This window comes from Paroedura picta, chromosome 6, assembly GCF_049243985.1.
Source record: "Paroedura picta isolate Pp20150507F chromosome 6, Ppicta_v3.0, whole genome shotgun sequence".
Lineage (NCBI taxonomy): Eukaryota > Metazoa > Chordata > Lepidosauria > Squamata > Gekkonidae > Paroedura > Paroedura picta.
In genome coordinates this window covers 110,990,843-111,007,128 of record NC_135374.1, presented here as the reverse complement: position 1 = coordinate 111,007,128, position 16,286 = coordinate 110,990,843, and the positions used below count along the sequence as shown (strand labels likewise).

The window sequence follows — 16,286 nt, the reverse complement described above, 5'->3', positions numbered from 1 at the left end:
ATCAGGCTATTCCATGCTGCCTTCCCACCATGCCACAAGCGTGGATAGCTTTAAATGGTATTTAGACATATAAAAGGAGAGATCCATCAGTGGCTACTAGCTACGGAGGCTAATGGAAACAACCACTTCCAGACGCAGTAGCCTCTGAATAGGAGGCAACCCTCAAGGTCTTGGTCTATATCAGAGGTGGCCAAACTGTGGCTCTCCAAATGGTCATGGACTACAATTCCCATGAGCCTCTGCAAGCATGTTTCAGGGGCTCGTGGGATTTGTACTCCATGGAAATCTGAAGAGCCAGTTTGGCCACCCTTGGCCTATATGCTGTTGGTTGACCCTCCAAGGCACCTGGTTGACCCCTATGTGAAAGTGGATGCTGGACTAAATGGACCACTAGCCTGGTCCAGAATTGCTCTTCTTCTTAGGAGGAATGAAAAGTTCTGCAGCACATGGGCTTTTATTTGATCCTAGGAACAGTACACACTTGCTTGACTGTTCTTTTCTACATGTGGAACAAGTAGGTCACACAGTACCATTATGTCAGAGTGATAGAAGGTGTGACATCAGAAGCGGTTTATTGTAGTAGCATATGTCGCTCATGCCACAGGCCATGCAGTTCTAGGGGCTCCGTGGTGCTGTACAATTATTTTCTGATGGTTTGCTTTTTTGATGCCAAGGAAGTTTATGTTGAAGATAATACTAGCTAATGTTTTTGGCAAAGTGAAGCTGTCATTTGCTTCTAAAGTTCCAACACCCCTGGGGAAGGTGCCCTGCTGTTCCAGCAGAAATAACAGCACCAGTTGTGCTCAGCTAAGACCTTGTGAAGACTCTTGCAAGTCCCTTGGACTGCAAGGCGAACAAACCGGTCAGTCCTAGAGGAGATCAGCCCTGACTGCTCCTTAGAAGGCCAGATCCTGAAGAGGAAACTCCAATACTTTGGCCACCTCATGAGAAGGAAGGACTCCCTGGAGAAGAGCCTAATGCTGGGAGCGATCGAGGGCCAAAGAAGAAGGGGACGACAGAGAATGAGGTGGCTGGATGGAGTCATTGAAGCAGTAGGTGCAAACTTAAATGGACTCCGGGGAATGGTAGAGGACAGGAAGGCCTGGAGGATCATTGTCCATGGGGTCGCGATGGGTCGGACACGACTTCGCACCTAATGACAACAACTAAAAAGACCTTGTGATTCCTTAAACTGGCTCTGGTGCCAGAAGCCCCACAAATCCTTTAACTAGGTCTGGGTGACATTACACCGGCTTTTAACCCACTGTGTCCTTACATTTTCTTTAGAGGGATCAAGAGTACCACAGATTTCTCTCCTCCCTGAGTTGACCACTGAAATTTGGTCTGCTGCAGGTCTTCAGTGCGGGGTTGATATTGGTCGAAATTGCCACCTCCTCTTTGGGCAAGCAGGAGCACTTAAGTTTTCTTAACATGGTTGAAAAAGGTGTCCAACACTCAAGGACCCCAAAATAGTAGATGTTGTTGTAGTTACCATGCTGTATTCTGAATAGTTTCGAATGAGTAGCCGTGTTGGTCTGAAGAACAATTCCCTAAACTAGTTCAGCAGTGGGTTTTTTTAATTAAAGGTAGGGACACCTAAAGTATAGCAAACCACAGACATGGCCAACTTTTCCTAGAACAGATTCAAATGAGTAACCATGTTTGTCTGAAGCAGCACAAGAGTCCAGTAGCACCCTTAAGGCCAACAAAGATTTATTCAAGGTGTGAGCTTTCGAGTGCTTGCACTCGAAAGCTCACGCCTTGAATAAATCTTTGTTGGTCTTAAGGGTGCTACTGGATTCTGATTTTATTATTCTGAACCGTGTGCAGTATGCCCTAGCTATGGTAGAGTACTTGCTTTGTTTGAATATATTTATTTGTTGGTCTCCTCATTATCCAAGGGGATTTGCACAAGAAGTTCTAGTGTGTGCTTGGTGTGTTGGAATCTTGCTACAGTGAGGTCCCTCTTATTGGAGTGTATCTTCCGAATTAAAAGAGAAAACCACGGGACAGAAGCAGGAACCAAGACCAAAGGACAATTAGAGGCAGTGATGGATACAAAACGACCAAGAATATCTGTGAAGCGGCTTTGTTTTCTTGTTTGGCAAGATGGCTGAGGGAACTGTTGCAAGAGTTACGCAATGACTTTTGGAACAAAAAACCTGTAGAAACAAAGATGGGCTAGCTCTTTCCCCAGGAAAACACATTTTTGGATATAACGGTAAGTTGGTCATTTGTTCAATCCCTTCTAGTACCTGAATTAATGACTAAACCTACCTCAGGTTTTAGAATCTAGTGGCCAGTAAACAATATTGCCAGAACTAATTAGTTTTATAAATCTTCTTGTATCTTGAGGTGCCAAAACATCAGTTATACGGAACTTTCCTTTTATCTCCCTTAGCTCAATACACATGTATTGGATGGATGATTTACAAACATTTGTACCCTGCCTTTCATCCCTATGGGGACCTGAAGCTGCTGCCTTCATTTTCCTCTCCCCCCATTTTTAAACTTACAACAACTCTGTGAGTTAGGCTATGCTCAGAGCGTGTGACTGACCCAGGGTCCCCCAGCAAGACTCCATGGCAGAGTGAGAATTTGAACCTGGGACTCCTTGGTCCTGTCTTAACCACTAAACTACAATGTTTCTGGTTATTCTTTATAGTATGGAGTGTGCAGCATAGCCAGGAGATCTGAGGGTTTTTTGGTAGCCGGGCAAGGGACATTCAAATGGGGTTTGCCATTTCCTGCCTCCGTGTCATGACCCCTAGTGTTAGGGGAACTATCACCCCAATACTTGGAGGTCTCCCATCCAAATACTAGCCAGAGGCTGATTTCGCATGAGCGGAAAAGGCCAAGAAGGTGCTCATCTGGAAGCGGGGCTCCTCCCCATCCTACAGTGGTCCAGGGGGGGCCAAAAAAATGCCCCAGTCAGCTTCACTGTGCCACAGGGCAGGCTGGGGTGTTTAAAAAAAATTGCATTCCACACAATCCCACCTTCCTACAAAATAATACCCCCTGCAGACCTCCAGGGGGGCACATTTCCCAGGGGGGACACATTTTAGCGCCAGAGCAGATCTGGCACTGAAATGTGTCCCCTGTGGGGACACAGAAAGCTGAGGATCCTAAAACTCCACAGCACTGCACCAGCAACATTTCGGCACAGCCACCGCCGTGTGGAATCAGCCAGAGTCAGTCTCAATTGCGTTTCTCAATGGTTAAAAAGTTGAGAAAGGCTGCATTAAGCAATGGAAAACAGAATCCTGACTATTTGTAAACAACTGGCACCCCAGTTATAATCTTCAGGAAGCAGAATCTGGGGCTAAGAATAAGCCTTTTCCTTTGACCTAGCAGCAGGGCTTACCAAACATCCTGACAAAGACAGCTCTTGCATTGGTATAACTTGTGCAGAAGGAGGTCTGAGATACATCTGGGTGGCACCCACACTGTGACCTGTCAGTCCACCTAAGAGTGCAGTCATGTGCAGACTTATACCTTTCTGAGTCCTTTGAAGTCACTAGACCTAGGAGAGTGTAACACTGCTTAGGACAGCACTGGCACTTTCCTAGTGACACTGAAGTCATATTACAACAGCTCTGGACCCATTCCGCACACATTGGATAATGCACTTTCAATGTACTTTAGAAGTAGGTTTTCCTGGGCCTATTCTGCACACAATAGATAATGCACTTTCAAAACACTTTAGAAGTAGATTTTCCTGTTCTGCACAGGAAAATCCAGCTGCTAAAGTACATTGAAAGTGCATTATCCTATGTGTGCGGAATGAGCCCTGTTCTGCACAGGAAAACCCAGCCACAAAAACAAACTGAAAGTGCATGATCCTACATGTGTGGAATGGGCCTAGCTAATCTGGTCAGGGAAGCCCGATCCGGTCAGATATTGGAAACTAAGCAAGGTTAGCCCTGGACGGGCAACCCCCTAAGGAATGCCAGGGTGGTGACCCAGGGGCAGGCAGTGGCAAAACCCCTCTGAATGTCTCTTGCCTGGCAGCCAGACAGTTTTAGGATCTCCTGGCTACCTTACACATGTGCCACATGATAAATAAAAAAATAGATACCTGATTGTTCATAATCCCAGGGTGCCATTTTGTATCTGATATTGAGTCCCTGTTTGGTATGGCAGCTTTCTTCATAGACGTCTCCTCTATTTGCCAACAAGATTTCCAGCTCCAGTTCCTCCTCCCTTTGTCCTTTTCCTGAGAGAGCAGCATGCCACTCTGTACAAACTGCCTGGGTAGTGCTCACAGTTTGCCTATGAAACCATGCACTCAGGCGACGTATACAGCCGCTACAATATGATTTCGGTTTCCAGTCTGCAGCATCTCTTTACAAGATGCTAGATCGTTTTGGACGCCTCTCTACAGGCCCTTGATCTTTTCCCTTGTTTCTGCCGGGCCCGAGCGTCTGTGTCAGTTATATTTTCACGACTGCGCCTCCATGCTTGAGCTGGCCCATCAGTTCTCATCAAACATTGACTTAGCAAGGAGTCAGCTTGTTGAGGATCTCTGCCTTCCTGATGGTTCTTTTGCTTTGGGGGGAATGGATATTTGCGCATTTGCCCTTTTTCTGTCTGGCACATCAGCAGAGCATTGTGGAAAGGTGATTTTTGCCTGGAACTCTTTGGTTCTCTTTTGAGCGGGCAAAAACATAAATCAATAAATTAATGGAGTTTGTCAAAGTTTCAAGAATGTACAGAACATAGTAGAAGACTTTAAAAAAATACTCTGCTTTTCATTACCTCAGGACAGTTTACAAACACCTTTCCCTTCCTCTCTACACAGGACTTTAGGGTGGAGACTGGCTGGGAGAGACTTCCTATCCTGGGATATGCCTGAGTTTAGGCAAGGACTCAGTGATGCAACTGGGAATCCTCATTTATTTGGCTAAGAGCAAACCCAGCTTTGTGGATCGATTTTAACTTTGTTACTGCTTAAATGTGCATACTAATACCTTAAAACCATTACGATAGATTGGTTTGAAGCAGCAGGACGAAGTTTGAGTCCAGGAGACATCTTTAAGACTAGCAAAGTTTAATTCTGGGTATAAGTTTCAAGTGCATGCACACTTTAGATATATTGAAACAGATTTCCTCAGGCCTTACATATAATTTGGGAGGGGGGGAATTAATTGCCAGGAAGGGCTAGTTAGAGTCCAGATGCATAAATACCTGGATGATAAGTATAGTTGAGATTGGATTAGGGCTCAAGGTGGATGACAACATTCTAAAAGGCAATAGGACAATATTATACTTTGTATGTATATTAAAAACCCTAATGGATCCTTTAAAATAGTTCTAACTGCTTCCGTTTGTGTAGCAGGAGGGTTGGTATAGATTGAATACGCAAGCTCAGATATAATTTTGCATATATTTTGAACACGGGGGGCCAATTAGAGGCCTGACCATGCTATTGGATGATGTGCCAGCCATTTGATTGGCCCTCAGTGGCTATAAAATCCATAAACATTAATTAACTCCCTCCCATTCAGGAAACTCTTCCAAGACTGACAAGGAACCCCAGGGTTTCCTAGAATCCTGGTTGAGAAAGCCTGCTCTAGAATCATGATATGATGGAAAACCCCCAATGCTAAGAAAGATTTTGGGAATGATTTAAACTTGAAGGGATGTCATAAGGAAGATGAAGCAGAATTCTTTACTGTTGCCCCAGAGGGTCGGACCAGAACCAATGGGATGAAATTAATTCAAAAGAAATTCCATCTAAACATCCGGGAGAAGTTCCTGACAGTTAGAGCGCTTCTTCAGTGGAACAGGCTTCCTGGGGAGGTGGTGGGTTCTCCTTCTTTGGAAGTTTTAAAGCAGAGACTAGACAGCCACCTCACAGAAATGTTGATTTCATGAACTTAGGCAGATTGTGAGTGGTTGGGCAGGAAGGGATAAGCCAGCATTCATCTCTTGTGGCCCTTCCTTGCATACCCAGGGAAATGCTAAATGCCACTGTGGGATAGTAGATGAATTTCCTCCAGGCCAGGATGTTTTCTGGAGATTTTTGGGCATTCAATTGAGATCACGGTGGGCAGGCAGGTAGTTGTGAGTTCCTGCACTGTAGAGGGGGTTGGACTAGATGACCCTGGAGATCCCTCCTAACTCTATGATTCTAAACTTATTTGCGTATAAAAGCCCAGTAATAAGGAAAAAAATATATATATTCATACAGATGTCTGACATCTCTAGTTCTGTTATGTCTGGCAAACCTACATGTTTCTGAGGAAGGTGTAGTTTAGGCATGGATTTAAAGATGGATGCTATGGGAAGCTCTTGATTTGGCTGGGTTTGCTCATGAATGCCTTCTTCCTGCAACCCTCCTAGCATTTGGAGTCGGGGGCCTTGAGTTGAAGGGTACTCATTCTAGCTCCAAATTGAGTACAGCCTGGAGAATTTTGGTTATGATGAAAATTTCAGAAAACGGGGTGATCATCTCTTTGCTATCGCAGCAATGCGCGATGTCCCTTCTGGTCCGAACTAGAAGGGCTGCTGTTGTGTCAGGATGATGCTCTAGGATTCATCCAACACTCTATGGTTCTACCACTGAGTTCTCATCTCCTACTTGTATAAAAGACTTGTGGCAAGATTATACCAGCAAAGAAACTTTTACCTTTCTGAGGAGCTGATGTTATTTCTGTGTCAGATACCCACAACTCTAGGGTATGTTTTCACCTCTTTCCCTTTGCCACAAATACCATGCTTGTGTGTGCTGTGGGTCCCCTTTGTGTGATTCTTAGTCACAGCTGCTATAACAGGAGCTTTGTTTGTGACAGCTCTTCCCACAGTAGTTATTGTACAAAATAATGAATGCCCCTTTGCACTGACATTGTTGCCTGCATCTGTGGGGGCAAGCAGGCTGGCCACTAACTGGCCTGGGCAGACGATCAAACTGTTACAAAACAGCGTCTTGTGTTTAAAAAGAAACACTCAAAAGTGGGAATCACAAAGGCCCTTTCAGGGCAATCGTTTTTGCGATTCGATAGTGATTTATAAGAACGAGCTTTTAGTTATGGTTTTTAAAATGCAAGGAGCTTTCATTGAAGCCACCTGCCATTTACTTAGCCGGTTAATTCTGGCAGTCATCAACAGCGCAATCCTAAATCCAGTTGCATTCTTCTGAGTCCGTTGAAGCTCGTTGGCTTCAAAATGATGTCACTCTACTTTGGATTGCATTGTAAAGCTGATGCTGTAGTGGTCATGAACTGAGGTAACAACAGCCTGAGCACCTTGGGAACTACCAAGCTGCAAAAATTAAGAAATGTGCAGGGGCCCCTCCCACCGTGAGTTGTGTTCTAGATGCAGGCAAGAAGGTAGAACTTTATTGTTGCAATTATTGTGTATCTCACTTAAAGGATTGTGGTTTCGGAACTTCAGAAGATGAGGGGGGGGGGAATTACTCCGAATTGCAGTTTCCCAGTTTGGTTGAGTGGAATGTTCTCACAAAGGGAATGTCTAGCATAGTTGTGGCACTCCATCTGAAAAAAAGTTTGTTTTGTCACAGCTTGAGTATCGGGGGTGTTATAGGAAGGCTGACCATATTGCCCTGATACATAAAGGGGACATTGGGATGGCAAAGATGGGCTAGGTGTAAAATATTCTCTGTTCATGAAATCAAGATGATAAAAAAATTTATAAACATATTGAGCTTAACATTATTCTTCAGTGACAGGACCCATACAAAAATTTCGGTAGATGTAGTAGAGGTGAACAGTTTTTCAACACAATTGTACCATGAATATTCCTCCAGTGAAGTAATCTTATGCAGCAAATTTTGGTCTTTCAACACCTTATTACTCTCCATGACACTGTTTTGTCTTACGATAGCCCTCATTGTCTCAACACTTAATGTACCTTGCATGGTATATGTTGTCTTTTCTTCAGTGTTTTGTGAAATATATGAAAAACAAAACTTTTTTTATCCTGTATTCTTGTTGTCCACTATGATCTGATCTGCGGATACCTAAATCTGTGAATCAGGGCTACAGAGACTAAAATACACGCCCTGCTCCAGGTTTGCAGCAAAATCTGAAATAGTTAAAAGATTACCACTGAGAGGATTGAAATCCCCCCATGAAAGACTTTCTCCTCCTAGTTGTTAACTGCCCAATCACAGGTGAAGGCAAAATGGTCTTCCAGTCTCAGCATAAAGATCAGGTCCCTAACACCATAGAAATAGCCCCTCCCTGATTGACCTTTCTTACATGGGAAGGGCAATGGTGTGACGTTTCATTTTCAGATACAGGAAGTCACAGGTCCAATCCCTGGCATCTCCAGTTAAAGGGAACTGGGAACAGATGGTGCAAAAGACCTCAGCCCAGGACCCTGGAGAGCGTCTGCCAACCAGAGTGGGCAGTACTGACCTTGAACAAACAATGCCCTGTCTCATTGTAAGGTAGTTTCCTGCGTGTCCATTTTGCTGCATTGAAGAAATCCATCGTGCTGTTTAAGACAAACATTCCTGTGGTTATAGGGATGTGACTTTGAACAAATGCCTTTTGACGGACATGTTGCACAGAAACGTCAGATGCCAGACTGTGCAGATAGGCATGGAAAATATTTGTGCTTATGTAACTCAGAATTTCACGTTGGTATGAGGAAGAAATATTTATGTCTGCTGGCTTAAAGGGGGATTATGAAAAGGATTAGATTTGTTTTTAGCACTTGATGAGCAAGCCAGTACTTTCCTAGCCCGTGGTACTAAACTCTCAGCTCGATCGCTCACCCTCTCCTATTCTGTGGGAAAAACTGGACAGCAGTCCAATTCCCTCCTGTATGGACAGCAGCTCTAACTGCCTCCCCTAATCTAGCATCCATCAACTGGTTAGCATTTTCTTTGAATATATTTTAGTGTGTTTGTGTTCTCTGCCTCTTCCAGTTTTGAGGGTCTCGTGTGGCAAGTATTGGACAAGATGGCCATGTAGAAGTCATGGTGGAAGATGACTCATAAATGGTTTCGATTTGCATCCCATCTCCTTTTCGTGTTTCTCTCTAAACTCTGGCTAATTTTTTCCCCTCTTTCACACTTGCAACAACTGAAACACTTATTGGCATGTGGGTTATTGTTTGATTTCCATCCCCTCCCCCACCAGACTGTTGACTCCTTAATAAGTGATTGTTCTGCTGCCAAATATAACCTGAACTCTTTCTCTTCTCTGTCCATTAACAGCTAGCCGATGGCGGAGTCTCTTCTCTTCGTCTGTCTCCTTGGCTTTCCCTTATAGCCCCGTTGCAAGGCTTACTCCGTATAGCAATGGCTTTAACACCCCTGCCTTTTCTAAAACCTTCAGTAAAGCAATATTAACACCTGAAAAGACAGGTAATGCTTGCCTTACTAATTCCTGCTGCTGCCATAAGGCTTATCAGAAATAGTGAATGTGTGTCTGCCATTAGAATGCTTATAACCTCTTGCTTTACTGGGGTAGGTTGGAGCCACACTTCACTGGGTTTTATGGGATTGTAATTGCTCACCTCCAAGACTGCTCTGTCTGCACAGGGTGGGAACAGTTGTCATAGCATGGCAGTCCCCAACTTTCTCAGCCTGTAGGCATCTGCGGAATCCTGACACAGAGAGGTGGGCACAACAACAAAATGGCTGCCACAGGAGGTGGAACTAACCGCAAAATGACTACTTCAGGAAGCCTAGTCATGTGGACAGAGGAAGTCTGAGTGCATGGGAGAAGAGGAATGATAGTTTAAAAAATATATACTGGGAAAGAATATGAGTTAAAACAAAACCAACACGGTGGTGGCAGCTGCTGCTGAGACGTCATTATTGTATTGTACCTATCTTAATTGGACCTCCAGTAGCCATTCGAAAGCCTTGCTGGTCAAGTGCTTGAACTGGCCTCATTCACTTGCAAAGAACATTTGGTGGGTGCTGGCCAAGGTATCATTGTGTACCATGGTGCCCAAGGGCACTGCGTTGAGGACCCATGCCATAATGCAATGTTAATAAATAAATAATGCAATGTGTGGGTCCTTCCTTAATTTGTCAGAGCCTGGGGGCTGAATCACTCTCGATCAAGGTTGAAAATACCAATTTGCAGAGGACTGTCTATGCAGTCTTTTGTAGGTAAATGGTTGCTCATTTTTTGCTGTTTCCTCCCATCAGTTCAGAGATGCTTAGCGATAGAGGAAGGGGGGGGGGATCTGCTCTCTCCAGGGATCAAGTGATAAAATGACTTCTTGCTTATCTGTAAAAATCTTCACACACATTAGGGCAAGTTATTTTGGTCTGTACCAGTTATAATCTGAGCAAGAATCTTAAGTAGTGTATGTAGGTGGGATGCGCATTTGTTATCCCGAGAGCTGGGTGAACTTTTTTCTAGTCTACAGAATAAAGACCTTGGCGTTCTGAAGGATGAGCAGATAAAATGGATTGTCATAAGGTATAGGCTGGCCAGGATGGTGTGTTTGCATGTTTAAAATCTGCCCCTTCCCCTACATCAGAATTTGTACTGAGCATCCCCCCCCCCCCACCAGCTGAAAAGCAAAGAAGAAATTCATGGGTCAAGACATAACTTTGGGGTTGGGCGCTTCGGCGCACCTCGGCCTCTTCGGTGATTGCCGAAACGGCCGAGGCGTGCTGAAGTTCCCAACCCTACACAGCTTCTTGTGTCTCTTAAATTAAATTAGTCATCCCCAAACAGCTTTTAAATAAATACTTTTTTAAAAGATGCTACTGTTTTATTTTTTAAAAGATAGCAAATTTAGAGCAATGTAGCTTCAACTGTAGTGTCTATAAATACTGCTTTAAAAGTAGAAGGCATTCATATGTTCTATAATAGCTAAGAATGTGTCTTGTTCACTGCCATACAGGTTGTATTTCTAGAAGCTCTCCTCTCAGCCCCCAGTCCTCAATAGACAGTGAACTGAGCACATCTGAGCTAGAAGATGACTCCATCTCCATGGGCTATAAACTGCAAGACCTCACAGATGTCCAGATCATGGCTCGGCTTCAGGAAGAAAGTAGGTTTTTTTTCCCCTTCTTCCCTTTGTCCTGAACCATTGCATACCACTACTTCGGTCACCCTGGGGGAAACTCTTGTTCCGAACCACATCTAAGTTGCTTGGTTGATATGAAGAGTTGTTGCACCTAGCTAGCTCTGGATGGGTCTTCTAAAAACCCCACTGTGAAGCATCCTCAAATACTGATGAGGAGAATTCCTGTGCTAAAACTAGATGCGCTTCAAAGAAAGAGAACCTCAAGAACAGGGTGGCCAAATTGGCTCTCCAGATGTCCATGGACCACAGTTACCTTGAGCCCCTGCCAGCACCATGCTCATGGTGAATGTAGTCCATGGGCATCTGGAGAGCCACAGTTTGCCACCCCTGCTTCAAGAGGGTCAAGTAGGATATGAGGTCATCTTACACATCAAGAGCAAATGCTTCCTTCCTTTCTGGAACCAGATTGCTCAAATGCTCTTGCAAAGTTCACAAACAACAAGGGACTTAGTTGACCCTTGTCTGTGCTGTGAAATTATTGTATGGACAACAAGCTTAGAGAAGAGAGCTGTGAAATGAGGCCCTACATTCACATGGGTTGTTTAACTGTATTTTGGGCTAGATTCAGGTGGGTCACTGTGTCGGTCCAAAGCCATAGAACAAAATTGGAGTCCAGGGGCACCCTTAAGACCAGCAAAGTTTTGTTCAAAGGATAACCTTTCATGTGCACAGACATATCTTCAGATACAGTGACATGGAAGTTCCCGGTCCATGCATACAGGTAGAGGGGTGAGCATCAAATTCTTGGACAATGCTTTAATATATCTTGCACACAGGGGAGCAATTTGAAGGAACACCACTTCTTCCAGTCATATTGTGACATACAGCTGAAAGATTTGGTCTGTTTAGCCTGGAGGGAAGATGACTAAGAGGTAATATGATAGCCATCTTCAAGTACTTGAAGGGCTGTCACCTAGAGGACAAAACAGGGTTGTTTTCTGTTGCCCCAGAGGGTCAGACCAGAACCAATGGGTTGGAATTAATACAAAGGAACATCTGGCTAAACATCTGGAAGAAGTTTCTGACAGAGTCGTTCCTCAGTGGAACAGGCTTCCGTGTGAAGTGGCGGTTTCTCCTTTGTAAGTTTTTAAGCAGAGATCAGAGAGCTGTCTGACAGATATGCCTATTCTGTAAAATTAAGCAAATTGCAAGTAGGTGTACAGTCTGAGCTTGGCTCTTGTGGCCCTTTCTTGCATGCCCAGGGAAATGCCAATTGCCACTTTGGGATTGGGAAGTGAATTTCTTCCAGGCCACGACTGGCCAGGGATTCCGGTTTTCTTGGGGGGGGCATCATCTGGGCATGGAATTAGGGGTCACTGTGGGTGGGCAGGTAGTTGTGAATTTCCTGCATTCTGCCGGGGGTTGGACTAGATGACCCTGGAGGTCCCTTCAAACTCTATGATTCTATCCAGTATTTCACTCCAATGTCTTTTCCCCCCTGCAAACTGTTCAGGTCTGAGGCAGGACTATGCATCGACTTCAGCATCTGTGTCCAGAAACAGCTCCAGTGTCTCTCTTCACTCGGGGAAGAAAGGGACCAGCAGTGATCAGGAATTCGATCGCTACAGTCTCGAGGATGAGGAAGAAGAGTTCGACCACCTGCCGCCCCCACAGCCACGCCTGACCCGTTGCACCCCCTTCCAACGAGGAATTCCCCACTCACAGACTTTCTCCAGTATTCGGGACTGCAGGAGAAGCCCAACCTCCCCGTATTTCCCTTCAAATAATTATCATCAGCAACAGTATTATTCTCCTCAGGCCCAAAGTCCCCTTGATCAGCAACCAAACAGGATCAATGGAGGTAAGGCAAGCCGGCATTTCTGGTCATGAGGTTTCACTTCCTTCCCTGCTGCCAATACTATGCGAATTGTCTATATTTTACCTCAGAAACAAGCGGATTTTGTATTCTTGTGGTCATGCAGTTCTCCGAAGAGTAGCACGAAGCCCAGAAATACATTTTGCCACACCAGCTGACCTCTCATTCACCCACTGGTATGGTAATAAAATGACCACCCAATAGTTGTAAAACTGTACTCTTTAGGGCAGTGGTTCTCAACCTGGGGGGTCATTACCCCTTTGGGGGTTGAACAACCCTTTCACAGGGGTCACAGCGGGGCTAGCAGCTTGGCTGGGGGGTGGCGCTGCCACTGTTGCTACTCCTCCGGCAGGCACTCGTGCTTGGCCCATCAGCCCCTCCAGCAGCGCCTCCAGCTCCTGCCAGGCGCTCCAGGTGGCAGGACAAACTGAACTGAGAAGCCCTGGAAAAAACCCAATTTATAAACCATTGGTCAGTTTTGGTTTAATTTCTGTGAAAGAACACTTGCATAATTTTATGGTTGTGGGTCACCACAACAGGAGGAACTGTATTAAAGGGTCGCGGCATTAGGAAGGTTGAGAACCACTGTTTAGGGCAGGGGTAGTCCAACTGCGGCCCTCCAGATGTCCATGGACTACAATTCCCAGGAGCCCCTGCCAGCGAACGCTGGCAGGGGCTCCTGGGAATTGTAGTCCATGGACATCTGGAGGGCCGCAGTTGGACTACCCCTGGTTTAGGGGAAGAGAGAACTAATATTAATGTGTAGAGTCAATGGGAGATGCACCAAACACGCTTCATCTTTGACAATGACGTTCATTTTCTGGTGGATCACCGTGTTGGTCTGAATCAGTAGAACAACGTTTGAGTTGAGTGGCACTTTTAAGACCAACGAAGTTTAATTCTGGTTATCAGCTTTTGTTTTACATACAAACTTCATCAGACACTAACAGGGGAAGAAGTGTGCATGTGTATGAAAGCTTATACCCAGAATTAAACTTTGTTGGTCTTATTTTATTTTGATTTTTAATAATATTTATGTAGTCCCTCTCCCAACGTATACCTGCTTGTGGCGGTTTACATTATTAAAATCAATAATACATAGAATATTTAACATTTAATGAGTTGAAAATACATCGTTCTGCTTCAGCTAAAAATTGTTCGTTTCTGTATCTCCCCCATCTCCAGGGGTGGGTTAGTCTTGGGGAGGGTCAATTGGGTATGATTATAAGTTGTTTACTGGCCCCAACCAAAAGCTTCGCAGAAGAGCCCTGTTTTGCAGGCCCTTTGGAACTGGGGAAGTTCCTGAAGGGCCCTCAGCTCTTCCAAAAGCTCATTTCACCAGGTAGGAGCCAGGATCAAAAAGGCCCTGGCCCTTGTGGAAGCCAGACATACTTCTCTAGGGTTGGGGACAACCAGCTGGTTCAAATTGGTGGAGCAAAGTGCTCTTCGGGGAGCGTAGTCAGCTATGTGATGTGATCACCATCTGTGTTGTTTTATCTGGATTTTGGAATCATTTCCTTCCTTCCTTCCTTCCTTCCTTCCTTCCTTCCTTCCTTCCTTCCTTCCTTCCTTCCTTCCTTCCTTCCTTCCTTCCTCCAAAACATAAGAGAATCTGCAGAATCTGGCCAAATGTATATCTGGCCCAGTGAGTGCCATTTCCTTAGTGCGTGACTGGTTTCTTCTGGCAGCTTGTAAATGCAGCAGTCCATCCTTGATTTTGGTCCCCAGTGTTGGAAAACAATGACTTCCTTTAGCTGTCCTAATCTCACTCTCAACTCATCCGCAGATATATGGTGGTCTTTTTATAACATTTTTTTAAGAGTACAGGGCTATTCAGGTTTTTATACATAACCAGAATAACGAGTTTGGTAGCAGGTAGGGAAGCCGGATGACGAGACATGAATACGTCTAGTTTTCGAGAATGAGAAAAGTGGGAAGAAAGAGAGGAAGGAAATCTGTATGGATATGACAGTAATTTCCACAGCGTTTCAGGCACTGGTTCATTCAGGAAAATATCTCTACTTTAATGCAGCCTTTCTCAAATTTTCTACTGTTGAGAAACCCCTGAAACATTCTTCAGGTTTCAAGAAACCCCAGAAATGGTGTGATCCTGAAGAATAGGGTTGGGAAGCAGAGCTGTGGACACACCCACCCAGGGCCTCCAGGCCGATCATTGGCAATCCACATAACCTTATATAATCAATAAATGTTTAACAAATTTTAAAAATCTATAAAAATGAACTCCCATCCATTCGGAAAACCCTTCCAGGGCTACCAAGAAACCTTGGTTTCATGAAACCTTGGTTGAGAAAGGCTGACCTGATTTATCATTAAAATGTGGATCCATCAGGTTAAGGTTGACAAGGGAGTTAGCTGGTCTTTGGAGCATCTTTTGTAGTGCTTTAACCAGAGACTAATTAATGTAATGACTGACCAACATTTTCCTGGACCCCCTGGAAATCATTCCCACACGCATATTCTCTTCTGTTTTTCTCACCTGCGTGAAGATGACGGGTGTCCCCTTCCAGCAACCTTCTTACTTGTGGTTATACTGTGTGTCAGTATCTCTCGGGAAAGAAAACACATCGCCCCTGAAACAGTTTGCCTATTTATAGTGATCACAGTTTTCCTGTTAGGCGTTCCTGGCAAATAGTTTCTGGCAGGGCCCTGACGCAAGCCTCTGCAGTCAAGACTGACTCCAGGGGGAACAAACAGAGGGGTGGGTTGAGAGAAGGGACAAGGACGGACGTTCACGTGACATAGTGCAGTAGTGCCGCTTGTCCCTGCACAACCAAGCGCATTGTATGTGGCAAGCTCACCCAGCTTGTCACCCACCAACCTGAATGCTACCTATCAGCCATGCACAGAAGAAGCTTCATAAGCCTTACGTGTTTATTACTTCACTGGGGCTGCAAAACAGAGGGCAGAAGAGTGAGCCAGTTACATAATGGGCCGGAATGCTCAATGGTGAAGGGTCCGCATCCAAGTCTCATGTATCCGTGTCAAAATCATGGGAGACAATAGAACTAGGAAGCAGCCATTCATCGATGCTTCTAGGGTAGCAGGGTGGCTTCAGAGAACTTTTGAGACTTGTTCCTCTCCTCCTTGCTGGTCCTGAACATATTTCCAAAGTGCTGTTACTGATCACGAATTCCTTAAGAGGGAACAAAAAGGGGCTTTATACCCCAATTTCTAAAACAAATGCAGATTTGAAGGTAGAGAGAAATGTGAGGCATTAGGAGCCTAGTGGTTATATACAACAGGTGGGTGCATACCACGCACTTCAGCAGCATCCAGGACATTGGGCTGCCTTTCATTACCCAATGACGTCCCAAAAGTGGCTTGCATACATCTTTCCCTTCCTCTCCCCACAACAGACACCCTTGTGAGGCAGGCGGGGCTCAGAGAGCTCTGCAAAAACAGTGCTAAGAAAACTGTTTCTGGC

The 16,286-nt window shown here is 44.9% G+C and overlaps 1 protein-coding gene across 2 annotated transcripts in view; it reads left to right on the top strand.

The window, feature by feature from the left end:
* Positions 1–16,286, top strand: part of SLAIN1 (SLAIN motif family member 1) — a 52,836-nt gene that overhangs the window by 24,045 nt on the left and 12,505 nt on the right. Inside the window, exons 3-5 of one of the 2 annotated variants that reach the window (XM_077343919.1) lie at positions 9,188–9,337; positions 10,840–10,989; positions 12,479–12,826. In XM_077343919.1, coding sequence (XP_077200034.1) covers positions 9,188–9,337; positions 10,840–10,989; positions 12,479–12,826 — 648 coding nt within the window. The remainder of the gene's footprint in view (positions 1–9,187; positions 9,338–10,839; positions 10,990–12,478; positions 12,827–16,286) is intronic. The other variant, XM_077343918.1, reaches the window with a different exon arrangement.